Source organism: Neopsephotus bourkii, unplaced genomic scaffold (assembly GCF_033783945.1).
Source record: "Neopsephotus bourkii isolate Nb327-2 ecotype Australia unplaced genomic scaffold, CSIRO-AGI_Nbou_v1 NB_656, whole genome shotgun sequence".
Taxonomy (NCBI): Eukaryota; Metazoa; Chordata; class Aves; order Psittaciformes; family Psittacidae; genus Neopsephotus; species Neopsephotus bourkii.
In genome coordinates this window covers 98266-108059 of record NW_026901155.1, presented here as the reverse complement: position 1 = coordinate 108059, position 9794 = coordinate 98266, and the positions used below count along the sequence as shown (strand labels likewise).

General features: G+C 45.5%; 1 protein-coding gene across 2 annotated transcripts in view; it reads right to left on the bottom strand.

Annotated features, from left to right (window-relative positions):
* Positions 1–7416: 7416 nt before the first annotated feature.
* The window catches only part of LOC133211701 (nuclear factor of activated T-cells 5-like), a 92588-nt gene continuing 90210 nt past the window's right edge, over positions 7417–9794 (bottom strand). For both annotated transcript variants that reach the window (XM_061352286.1, XM_061352287.1), the window contains exons 11-12: positions 8830–8978; positions 7417–8541 (exon numbers count right to left, since the gene is read on the bottom strand). In XM_061352286.1, the coding sequence (XP_061208270.1) occupies positions 8494–8541; positions 8830–8978 (197 nt within the window). In that variant the 3' untranslated portion in view covers positions 7417–8493. The remainder of the gene's footprint in view (positions 8542–8829; positions 8979–9794) is intronic.

Sequence of the window (9794 nt, the reverse complement as noted above, 5' to 3'; positions counted from 1 at the left end):
AAATTCCAACCTTTTCCTCATCTTTTTGGTCCCCTACCTCCGGGCGACAGCTACAGGGCAGGGGCTGTCTCAGGCCATCCCCCTCTGTCTGAGAGGGCAGGGGGTCCATCCTCTTTTGGGGGGTATCTCCCTGGAGCCGTACCAACTGGCCAGCCAGGGAGTTACTCCAGCAGTCGATCTCCCTTTCACACTCCCTGATGCTCCTCAGCCTCTCAACCTCCTCCTTAAGTTCAGCCACCAAGCTAAGCAAATCTTCCACCTGCTCACACCTCACACAGGTGGAATGCTGTCCTCCCTCCCCCGGCAGTAGCAGGCTCTGGCACTCCCTGCATCCAGAGACCTGAACAGCCACGGTTAGGGCCGCGGTCTCTGTCTGCGTTGCTATAGCCCTCTTACTGCTAGCTCTCTTTCTGGAGGCGACCATACTGGTCAGCACAACGACCTACCTGTTCCTCCCTGCACTTGGTGGGCAGCGACCCGTCGCTGCCCTCTCAAAGGCTCTTTCAAGTCAAGGGGCAGGGGAGTGGTTGCCGTTCGCCGTGGGAACGCCCCCCGCCACGTCAGCCGCTCTTTCGCAAGGGCTGCTGGAACTTCGGGAATCCGGAAGTGTTGGCTAATGTGGGGAATCGCGGTGGCTCCGCTCTATCCCCTCTGATTTTCCTGATCTTGGTAGAAGATCGCGGTCGCTGTAGCGTGCCGGCTGCGGCTCTAGCTAGGCTAGCTCCAATCAGCTGACTGAGTCATCCCTGTATGGAAACCTTGCTTTCACAGCTGCCAAGAGCCACCTCCAGAGGCTGAGGGACTGTTTCTCTTTTGCAATTGGTTTGTGAATTACCCCTTACCCAGAAAGTGATCCCAGCTGGTTGGCTTCTCTACCTTCTAGTTCATGACTGTTGTCCCCATTGTCCCAGCATCGGAGCAAGCAGGTGATGATGTGCTCCCCTGGTTGACGGGTAAAATCTTTTTGCATATTCCACAGCTCGGTTGAGGTCCAGGGTCGAGAAGTCACCTCTTCTTCCTCTCATTCATGTAATAATAACTCCTGGTCAGATGCTGTGCCGGGTGGTGAGTACATTGCTTCTTCATCTTACTTCATCTTTCTTGCTTCTTTTTTGTTTTTCCCCTTGCGTACAGGGCCAATCGATATTGGCACGAATTGGTCCTCTGGTTTAGCTGCAGTGATTAGCACTGTGGTTGGAGTGGCTGCAGTATCTGTTGTCAGGGTTTGGGTAGCTGTTGTACTTGTCACTGGGGCTGGTGTAGCTGCTGTGCTTGGAGCTGGATTAGCTGCGCTGTCTGCTGTGGTCGTAGTTTGAGTAGCTACTGCACTTGTCGCTAGGGTTGGTGTAGCTGCTGTGCTTGGAGCTGGAGTACCTGCCCTGTCTGTTGTGGTCAGAGTTTGAGTAGCTGTTGTACTTGTTGCTGGGCTGGTGTAGCTGTTGTACTTGGAGTTGGATTAGCTGCATTATCTGTTGCAGTAGGAGTATGAGTAGCTGCATGGTCAGTTGCTTTGCCATCAGATCCAGAGACATTTTTTTCTCTTTGAAGGTGCTGGATATGGTTGATCAGGGTTCTGTAAGCATAGGCCAAGCCCCAGCACATTGCCACGATCTGTTCCTCTCTGGTATGGCCATAATGACAACACACCTCATTTAAATGTTTTACTAATTTTTCCGGATTTTGTGCTTGTTCAGTGGTGAAGTTCCAAGCCACTGGAGGGGCCCACTGGCCTAGATACTTGCCCATACTATACCACACACCCTGCCACTCATGACTGTCCAGCCTCGGGGAAAATCTCTTTGTCTTCCTATATTGTCATCTAACCCTAGACAAGGCCCAAACCCAACTCTGCTTAACTTCCGAGATCAGACCAGATTGGGCGTTTTCAGGGTGGTGTGGCCTTAGGCCATAGGGAAGTGCTGTTCAGAAGGACCCTTATCCTTTTTGTCTGCAGTGTCTCAGGACGACACCTGTTGAGCAGTGTGTTAAGGCCAGTGTATTTTTGTGGTGGTCACGTTGAAGTTTTTGTGTAATATACGATCACTATGTTTTGTAAGAAAGAGCCTCTTGCTGTGGCTCCTCCTGTGGAGCGACTAGGGTAGACACAGACCATGAAGCACATTGTGGGGTAAAACAGAAACTTGGATTAATGTAGGACCTGAACTGTGGGGAGCCAAGGACCCCATGGGAGTGTTAAAGTATTGGGGTGAGTTTGTACAAACCCCCCATATCTGCTCAAAGGAGTGCCTGAGTCATGCTGGACGCATGGCAGGCTGCATGCTGTTTGCCTACAATGGCATGGTAGATAAGAACCCAGAGTTGGAGCAACAAGTAGCAGATTTACAGAGTTAGAAAAGGTAAAAGCAGAAGTGCTGTTGCAGAAGCAGGCATTTGTAGCTGCTGCAGAGCAGGGTGAGTGACTTGGGAAAAAATGTGCCACCCTTGCAGAAAAATACACTTTTCACAACGCCAAAGTACAGAACAATAAAAAAGGCACAAAGGCAGTGGGTTCACGAATCCATGCTCTTGTGTCTGATCCTGACTGGGACCCGGAGACATGTGATAGAGATATTTGGGGTACCAGTGAGTCAGAATCAAATACCGATGATGAGGCAGACGTGAAAAAGAGGAAGGAGCCTGCACAGCTTCTGTTTAAATGTAAGATGATTACTGGGGCAGACAGACAAGTAAGAACAGACGAATTGACAGACTATAGTCTTGAGAAGATTAAGAACTTATTGGATAAATACAAGCAGAGGCCAGGAGAGAAACCCCAGAACTGAATAGTTTGCCTCGTGGACGAAGGAGCAGATAATGCATTGCTAGATGGGGTAGATGAGAAAAAATTAATGGGACTCACCTCTGATCCGTATGTACAATCTGTGTTATGTCGGATAGGGGACCAAAATAGTGTCATCATGGTTGCAGTAGTTGGAGGGGGGATGTCAGACCGATATACTAATGATGGTGCCTGGACACCTGCGGCTAAAGAATGGACCACTCTACAGCAAGCATGCCAACTACTTAAAGTGGAAGGCATGAAACTAGCCATATTAGGGGAATCTCCCAAGTTTCATATGCAACAGCTCTTAATTCCCAGAACGTGGAACACACTTTTAGAGGGAAGTCCACCAGGATGGAAGGTGTATCTTATACCCATACTACTATCAGAACAAGGAAACCCCACTGAACAAGTGATTGCAAAGCTAAGCCAATTAGGGGATTTACCGGGACTGGGCTTAGACAAAGCAGCTCAGGACATGGGGAGAGTAGGAAAGGGGGAGAAACAACCCAGTACCCATGCAACTGACAGAGGAGAGCCGGGGAAGCAGACCTGGCTGTTCCCGTTACTTCTAAACTGTGGGGTCAGCAAGGATGAAACAGATGGTAAGCCCATACAAGTGCTTCAGTGGATTGGCCAAGACCCACGGAATAAGCAAGTACGGAAAATAGAATACCCTGGTTTAGGGAAACCTGATATCCCATCTTTTGGACCAACTATCCCATCTTCCCCCCTCTATCCCTGGGAGGAAATGCAGCAGGTAGAAAGGGATGCCCAACCCCATGTAAAAAGTGAATAGGAAACAGACCAAGCCCCTGTACCGGAATGCTGTGTGTTATGATGCAACCCTTATCCCTTCACCACATCTGGTGGTCAAGTGGGGTGGACACAGGGGCAGAGGTCACAATAATACACGGTAATCCAGATAAAACCTGGGGAACGACTGCCCCCGTGTGGGAGCTAGGTGACCAACCAGTAGTAGGGAAACAGACCAGACTAAAGTTGCAAATTGGTGATTGGGATCCCCATGAATACTTAGTTATAGTTGCCTCAACTGAAGAATACATAATTGGCATGGATATTTTACGGGGCACCATGCTGAATATCAATGGTACCTATTGGGCTTTTGGTACCATGTGGTGGCTACATGCCAGAGCTACTACCATAGGGCTGATACAGCAGGAAGCAGATATCCCTGTAGCCAAAGAAATACTGAACCTCAAGCAATATAAGATTCCAGAGGATGCAGAGATCGAGACTACTGTCAATGATCTGTTAAGCACCAGTGTGGTCGAGTACACGCACTCCCCATTTAATAGCCCCGTATGGCCTGTAAAGAAACCCAATGGCAGCTGGCGGATGACTGTAGATTATTGAACAGTGAATAAAAAGACACCCCCTATAATGGCTGCAGTCCCTGAGGTGGAAACATTAGCACATCAAATTCAGGCCCATCCGGGAACATGGTATGCTGTAATAGATGTGGCAAATGCTTTTTTTACAATCCCTGTTCTCCATGCTGCCCAAGATCAATTTGCATTTATTTGGGGTGTCAACCAGTATACTTTTACTCGTCTTCCCCAGGGCTATAAACATAGTCCTATGTTTTGTCACCAAGCTATCCATCTGACATAGATATGCCACATTATACCTAATGAAGTGCAAATCCTACAATATATAGATGACATCCTGATCCAGGACAGTATCCTGGAACAGGTATAACACGAATTAGATGCAGTAACCGCATTGCTGCAACAGGATGGGTGAGCAATTAATTCAAGAAAAATACAAGGGCCTGCACAAGAGGTGAAATATTTGGTTATTACCTGGACCCGAGGGATACAGCAGATTCCTGAAAAGACTTTGTCAAGCATAAGAACCTGCCACCCCCTACCACCTGAGGATAAAAAGGGGGTACAGCATTTTCTTGTCACGGTAGGGCATTGGAGATCCTATGTGACTGGTTTAGCTGTGCTTCTTAAGCCACACTACAGAATAACTCAAAAAATGGCCCAGTCTGAATGGGAGCCCAAGCAGCAGACTGCATTTGAGAAAATCCGTGCAGCCATACAGGAACATATGGAGTTATACCCCTGCAGCCAAGTCAGGTAGAACTACAATGTAACCTTGGAAAGGGACATACCTTTATGCAGCCTATGGCAACTACAAGAAGGGCAGAAAAGAACCCTAGGATTCTGGTCACGCCATCTGATGGGTGTCGAGAACAGATACACTGCTTTTGAAAAGGCACTGCTAGCAGTATACTGGGCACTTCTTGACACAGAGGCCAGGACCATAGGCAACATGAGGTGACTATATGAACTGAGACAAGGGGGGCACAAAATCACAAAATGGAATATATAAACCTTTAGAATTAGTACTAAGAAATGTTAAATTTGATGGCTTTGTTAACAGTAGCAATGGAAAAATACTGAGGTGCATGATACACAGAAAAAAGAGTACAGCTAGAGAACATACTGAGAATTCTTGTACAAGATAAATTGTTATAGTTGACGTAGTTTTAAGAAAAAGAGTCTAGAAGAACAGGACACAGGGATAAGGAGTATTTGGGAACAGCAGGTGTCCAGGATAGGCTACTGTTAAAGTAACTGATAAGTAGGAGGATAGGAGGATTATTATGTCTCTGGTGCTAATGAACCAATTAAGCTGGTACAAGCATCTACTGCATGTGCTTCAAAGGCTGCCAGAAGTGATGAAGATTGTTGGGAGAAGTAAACGACCCTCAGAGACCACCACCACAATTCTGTATGCATGGGGGGAACTCTCTGGAAAATGATGTAATCCATACGTAGCCTCATGAATATGTATGTATGCCCAGGGACTATATAAGGACAGCTTGCATAGCAATATGGGGACACACGTTAGGAGGAGCTATCCCCCATGTCTCCCAGCACCGCAATAAAGAATACCTGCTTGTCAGCTTGAAAACTTTGTTGGTAAGTTTGTTCCTGGAGTTTTCTCCGAATCAGAACAGATGTGCCTGTGGTTACATGGGCATTGGCCCCCATTTGCCACACACAGAATAGGACATGCACAGGAGGCAACCATCGTTAAAATGAAATGGTATATTCAGGAAAGGGCAAAACCAGGACTGAAAGGAGTCCACCAATTACATGAGTTAGTAAGTCAAGGGCTAAAGCAACAGGACAAGATGCCTTGTGTTTAAGTACCATCACTCCACAGAACCCATTTACGACACGTCTGGTCAGCTTTCCCCTTACAGCAAGAGGAATGGGAGAACTCTGCAGGTCGACTGTTGCAAAAGACACCTGTCCAACCACTGGATTCTTGCCACATCTAGCACACCTGGAAAAGTCTCCCGTGTTACCTCCTAAGGAACTGAGAATTTTAGGGACTCTGAATGCAGATAACTGTACTTTATTCAAATTTAACAGTACAAAGAATGACACTGTCACATGGTGGGTGAATGCCACCCAACCATGGTACCATAATGCATCCCATTGGTGCATTCAGATGACAACTGACTGGACAATGAGCTTTTCCACACATATGACCTTCCCTGAAGGCATTTTTCTCATATGTGGTGACCATGAGTGGGCCAGAACCTCCAAGGGGATCAAGGGTGGCCCTTACACACTTGGTAGGCTTTACTTTGTTATCACCCAATATAACTGTTGCAGTGTGGTCACAGTATCACAGTATCACAGTATGTTAGAGATTGGAAGGGACCTCAAAAGATCATCTAGTCCAATCCCCCTGCCGGAGCAGGAACATCTAGATAAGGTTACACAGGAACGTGTCCAGGCGGGTTTTGAATGTCTCCAGAGAAGTAGACTCCACAACCTCCCTGTGCAGCCTGTTCCAGTGTTCTGTCACCCTCACTGAGAAGAAGTTTCTTCTCAAGTTTAAGTGGAACCTCTTGTGTTCCAGTTTGTACCCATTGCCCCTTGTCCTATCATTGTTTGCCACTGAGAAGAGCCTGGCTCCATCCTCGTGACACTCCCCCTTTATATATTTATATACACTAATAAGGTCACCCCTCATTCTCCTCTTCTCCAAACTATAGAGACCCAGCTCCCTCAGTCTTTCCTCATAAGGGAGATGCTCCACTCCCTTAATCATCTTAGTTGCCCTGCGCTGGACTCTCTCCAGCAGGTCCCTGTCCTTCTTAAACTGAGGGGCCCAGAACTGGACACAATATTCCAGATGCGGTCTCACCAGGGCAGAGTAGAGGGGAAGGAGGACCTCTCTCGACCTACTAACCACCCCCCTTCTAATACACCCCAGGATGCCATTGGCCTTCTTGGCCACAAGGGCACAGTGTCGGCTCATGGTCACCCTGTCGTCCACTAGGACCCCCAGGTCCCTCTCCCCTACACTGCTCTCTAACAGGTCGTTCCCCAACCTATACTGGAACCTGGGGTTGTTCCTGCCCAGATGCAGGACTCTACACTTTCCCTTGTTATATTTCATCAAGTTATTCCCCGCCCAACTCTCCAGCCTGTCCAGGTCTCGCTGGATGGCAGCACAGCCTTCTGGCGTGTCGGCCACCCCTCCCAGCTTAGTGTCATCAGCAAACTTGCTGATAGTACACTCAATTCCCTCATCTAAATCACTGATGAATATATTAAATAATATTGGTCCCAGCAACAGAACTGTACGTATAATCACAGACCCCGAGATGTACATGCATTTGGTCGATTGTAAAGACACTGTTGAATTTTGGGATGCCGCCAAGATTATAGCAGCATCCTAGTTAGCACCTGGAGTAGCTAGCGCTCAGGCGCTCACTAACCTTAATAAGTTAAGCTGTTGGCTGTCTAAATTTAGCAACACAATGAGTACAGCCATTTCTGATTTATTAATTTATGTAGATAGCATACAGCATGCTATGCTACAAAATAGGGCAGCGGTTGATTTATTGCTTTTAGTACATAAGCATGGGTGTCAAGACTTTGACAGGGTATGTTGCATGAATTTAAGTGACCGCTCCAGTTCAATACATGCACAAACACAAAAGTTAAAGACCCTCACTAGCCACCTAGCAGAAAACACCAGGTGGAACCCCTTTCAGGGATGGACGTTAGGGTGGGACTGGCTTCGAAAAGCTGTTATATTATTAGTAGTAGTAGGTATTGGGGTTTTATGCATTTTATGTTGTGTTCCTTGTCTTTTAGCATTAATCTGTTCCCTTATAGACATTATATTATATAAAACTGTAGCATGGCTGGTAGAATATTGGTGTGTTCCAACCACGGACCATATGATGGCATGTGTCAGAGACAACAGATAATGGTCTGTGGTGAAACACACAGGAATGGAAAAGTAGTGTTTGGCATGGATTCTGGGAACATAACCCTGAAAATAGGGAAGTTAGCCAACCCGGAAAACTGCTGTTAGCTCAAAGGAGTCTTATACCAGTAAATATCTCTTCACACACTGGCCACGTGTGTGCTGATGTTGCAACTGGCAATTTTCTACTCCAACCCGAGAGGGGATGTAAGGACCTGTGCAGGGACAGACAGGTGAGAAGGTCAGATGCGCATCTTGATTCAGGGGATGCCCTGACAATGCACTGCCTACCACCTCTTCGACTGGGCAACATGTTCCATCTCCTTCTTGGCGATATCCCATGCAACCAGGGATTGGTATGTATATAACTTGCTTCGTGTTAGTGTATATTTGCTTCGCATTAGTAGCACAATAAATAGTCTAGAGCATCTGACTGGTTATATTGTGTTTGGTGTCCAGTCTTTGTACACAGGAATCCTATGAACCTGGAACAGTGTCACAGGACAAAAAAAAAAAAAAAAAATAACATCATAGTACCACTAACCAATCAATCTTGGAATTGAGCTTGAAACAAGGTAAGTTACTTTCAGAGGAAATTATTGTTGATAATTATTATTAAATAGTTAATCACTCTCTGTGATTGTATGTTATGCCCAGAACAACCTCAAACATGTCATTTTTCCTGTGCGTTACTCTTCTCTATTAATAGAACCTGGAGTGTTGCGTAGATATAACTAATAAAGCTACAGTCTTCAGATCACAATCAAACTTACCTTGAAGATAGGAGGAGATCTTTTTTCTGCACTTACTTCCATTGCAGCCACATCTTCATTCTTAATCATACTGCTTGGCATGAACGGAGTTATCAAGGCCCTAGGAAGAATGTTGACCTTCTCCAGGTTCCAGCCAGTGGCCTTCACTGCTGCAGTCACACATAAAAATAAAGGAAGGGCAATGGATTGATAAGATCCACTATAAAGAGGGTGGGTTTTCAGTGGTGGCCTGCTTGTCATTTCACTTTTCTAGCCTTACCATAAGAGCTCTCATCCTCATACAAGTGCAAACACTTTAATACTTCAAATAATTCTAGAAAACCTTCAAAGGTTATTTTTAAGTCTAACAGAAGTACCATAGTTTGGGTTTTCTTCCATTTCATATCTTTCTAGACCGAGGACAGCTTGAACTACATAGAAGCTTAAGACATCTTTCCACAAATTTTCACATTCTAAACTTTACTGCACTTTTAACTGTACAACTTCTCTATTTAATTTTGAAAATTGTCTGGTTTCAGATAATCATGTGAACAGAGTCCTCAAAGCATTCAGACTATTTTTATTCTGTTAAAGGAATAATGAAGCAAAACCTTGCTAAACCTGCATGCCAGCTCTGTAACAAGAGCAAGTTGTAATTTTGCCTTTGCAGTGCCTATTTTTTTCAATTTTTTAAACTAGAAAGTTGGTTTCTTAAAATTAATTAGATCTTCTTAGTTTTAATTTTCACTTTTTCTGATCCACATAACAAAAAATACATAAGCTATCTTTGTTGTAAATGAAATTAACTTTCTTGATTTCAAATACTGAAATTGAGCTTAAAACAAACCAATGGGAAAGCCCGTAAAAAGCATAGTTCCATACATACTTTTAAATAAATTAGAGTATTGATCTTCAACATAGAGCATCTCACTGGATCCCCACCTGGCCTTTATCATTTCAGAACAGTGAAGAAGGACAGGCTGGGG